General features: G+C 64.9%; 2 protein-coding genes across 2 annotated transcripts in view; both read right to left on the bottom strand.

Moving 5' to 3' along the window:
• NECAB2 (N-terminal EF-hand calcium binding protein 2) overlaps positions 1 to 785 on the bottom strand; it is a 44,087-nt gene extending 43,302 nt beyond the window's left edge. Inside the window, exon 1 of the mRNA XM_010850861.1 lies at positions 491 to 785. Within this exon, the coding sequence (XP_010849163.1) occupies positions 491 to 511 (21 nt within the window). The 5' untranslated portion in view covers positions 512 to 785. The remainder of the gene's footprint in view (positions 1 to 490) is intronic.
• Positions 786 to 889: 104 nt separating this feature from the next.
• Positions 890 to 1,909, bottom strand: part of OSGIN1 (oxidative stress induced growth inhibitor 1) — an 11,196-nt gene continuing 10,176 nt past the window's right edge. The window contains exon 7 of the mRNA XM_010850811.1: positions 890 to 1,909. This exon is cut by the window's right edge and continues 11 nt beyond it. Within this exon, the coding sequence (XP_010849113.1) occupies positions 1,254 to 1,909 (656 nt within the window). The 3' untranslated portion in view covers positions 890 to 1,253.

The following is a 1,909-nucleotide window of genomic DNA, read 5'->3' as shown; positions in this document are numbered from 1 at the left end:
TCCCCCGCGCCGTGGCGCCGCCGCCGGGGCCGGAGCGCGGTGTCCCGGCGAGCCCGGAGCGCCCTCTGCCGGCTGCCGTCCAAGGAACGCGCGCCCACGCACCGGGGCCACCTTCTCCACTCCGCAAGTACCCACTCGTCCCTTCCACGGGGTGCACGCCCCTCAGTCCTCCCCCGCGCGTTAAACAACGCCCAGAACTAGTCTTCCCCACCTCTGGAACACCCTCTTCCCCTCATACTCCCCTCGTCCATCCTCCCAGACGCCCACCCACAGAACCAGAGAATTAAAGGAGCCCCTGCTGGGTGCTAGGCCTGGTGGCCTCACTGGGTTCCAAGAACAGCGGAAAAACAGAGGAGGGCTTGCCTTGGCCTCCTGGAGCTTACAGCCAAGTGGGCGGAGCCAGATACTGGAATGATCCCACAAATAACGAAGAGTGAGAACTAAACTGCAACGAAGGGGTGGCACCCTGACCCACCAGAGTGGGCTCTACCTTAAGGCCACGGAGAGGCATATGTCAGAAGAGGCTTCCTAGAGGGAATGGTCCTTAAGCTCGGAGACTGGAAGGAAGAGGAGGAGTTAAAGAGAGGATGGGGAAGTTGCTTGGGCTAGAGCTTAGCCTGTGCACAGGCCCTGTGGCGGGTGCAAGTGTGGGGAACACAAAGGATCCCCTGAAGAGAGAGGGACTGAGTGGGGCTGGGAAAGCCTCCCCAGCACCCACTCCTCAGTCACATCTGCCCTTTCACTTGGGGCACCACCCAGTGTCCCCCAGCCCCGGGACCTTCTCCCACACGACCCTGTGCTTCTGCCCCTGCCCTGACTGCCCAGCTCCAGGGGCAGGGTCCTGGGCACCTGGCGCTCTCCCCAAGCAGAGAGTCCTCGGACACAGGAGTGGAGGCAGGTGCTGGTTTTATTTGGGACCTGATTCTGGAAAGAGCGGGGCCTGGAAGTCCTCCTGGCTCGGCGCTCCGCGGGCCCTGGTGATCCTGGCTCACACGGGCCGCTTCACCCCCAGTTACAGCTCTGGGCCTACCGTGTCCTGTGGCTACTGTTTCCACCCTGGTCTGAGTCCGGGCAGTCTGGGTTTCCCACTCTGCATCTGAGAGGCCTGTTGCGTGGGCTCATGGCCGCTCCTGTCTCCTGCAGGAGAGGCCCCCTTCCATCACTGGGGCATCTTGGGATGGACTCTGCTTCCGGCAGGGCTGTGGTGATCTCCCTCCTCTTAGGGCCTGGGTGTAAGGCTGCCGGGCCAGGTGCTAGGGTGGCTTCCTGGCCTCCTTGCGCAGCAGGGAGCTGGCCACGGCCAGGGCCCCGCCCTGTACGAAGCGCACAAAGTTGTCCCCGGCCAGTGGCCCCATGGCGTACAGGCCCTCCTGGTGGATAGTCTGGTAGGTGAAGGGGTCCACCTCAATGGGGTTCCTCTTGGCGCTCAGTGGCTGGTCGGGGTCCACGGCAAGGTCGGTGCCCGCCCCCGGGAGGAAGGACAGATCAGGGTGGGAGCCGATGAGCACCAGCACCAGGGCCACGCCGAAGACCTTCTGGAGGCCCTGGGGGTCGCGGAACACGGCCTGGCGGTCCTCCTTGAGGAGCAGCAGCTGGTGCTCGGGGAGACTGCGGTAGCCCTCGTAGGGGCTGGGCGACAGGATGGACTGCTCGCGCATCATCTGGTGAACCTTGTGGTACTCGGGGTACAGCATCTTGGGCAGCTGGTTGAACACCAGGCCGGGGTCATCCACGGGCCGGCGGAAGGCGTGGATCACAGGGACGCTGTAGTGGCGGGCGTAGAGGACCGCGTCTGCGGCCGACAGCCCCGCCCCGATGATGAGGACGGGGTCCGAGGACGGGGACACCGTGCCTGCCTGCGTGGCCGCCTCCAGGGCCGACAGGTCATGGTGGACGAAGGGCAGGGCCT

Source organism: Bison bison, unplaced genomic scaffold (assembly GCF_000754665.1).
Source record: "Bison bison bison isolate TAMUID 2011002044 unplaced genomic scaffold, Bison_UMD1.0 scf7180017864295, whole genome shotgun sequence".
In the NCBI taxonomy this organism is placed as follows: Eukaryota; Metazoa; Chordata; class Mammalia; order Artiodactyla; family Bovidae; genus Bison; species Bison bison.
Note: the sequence above shows the minus strand (reverse complement) of the source record. Positions and strands in the feature narration are given on the sequence as shown.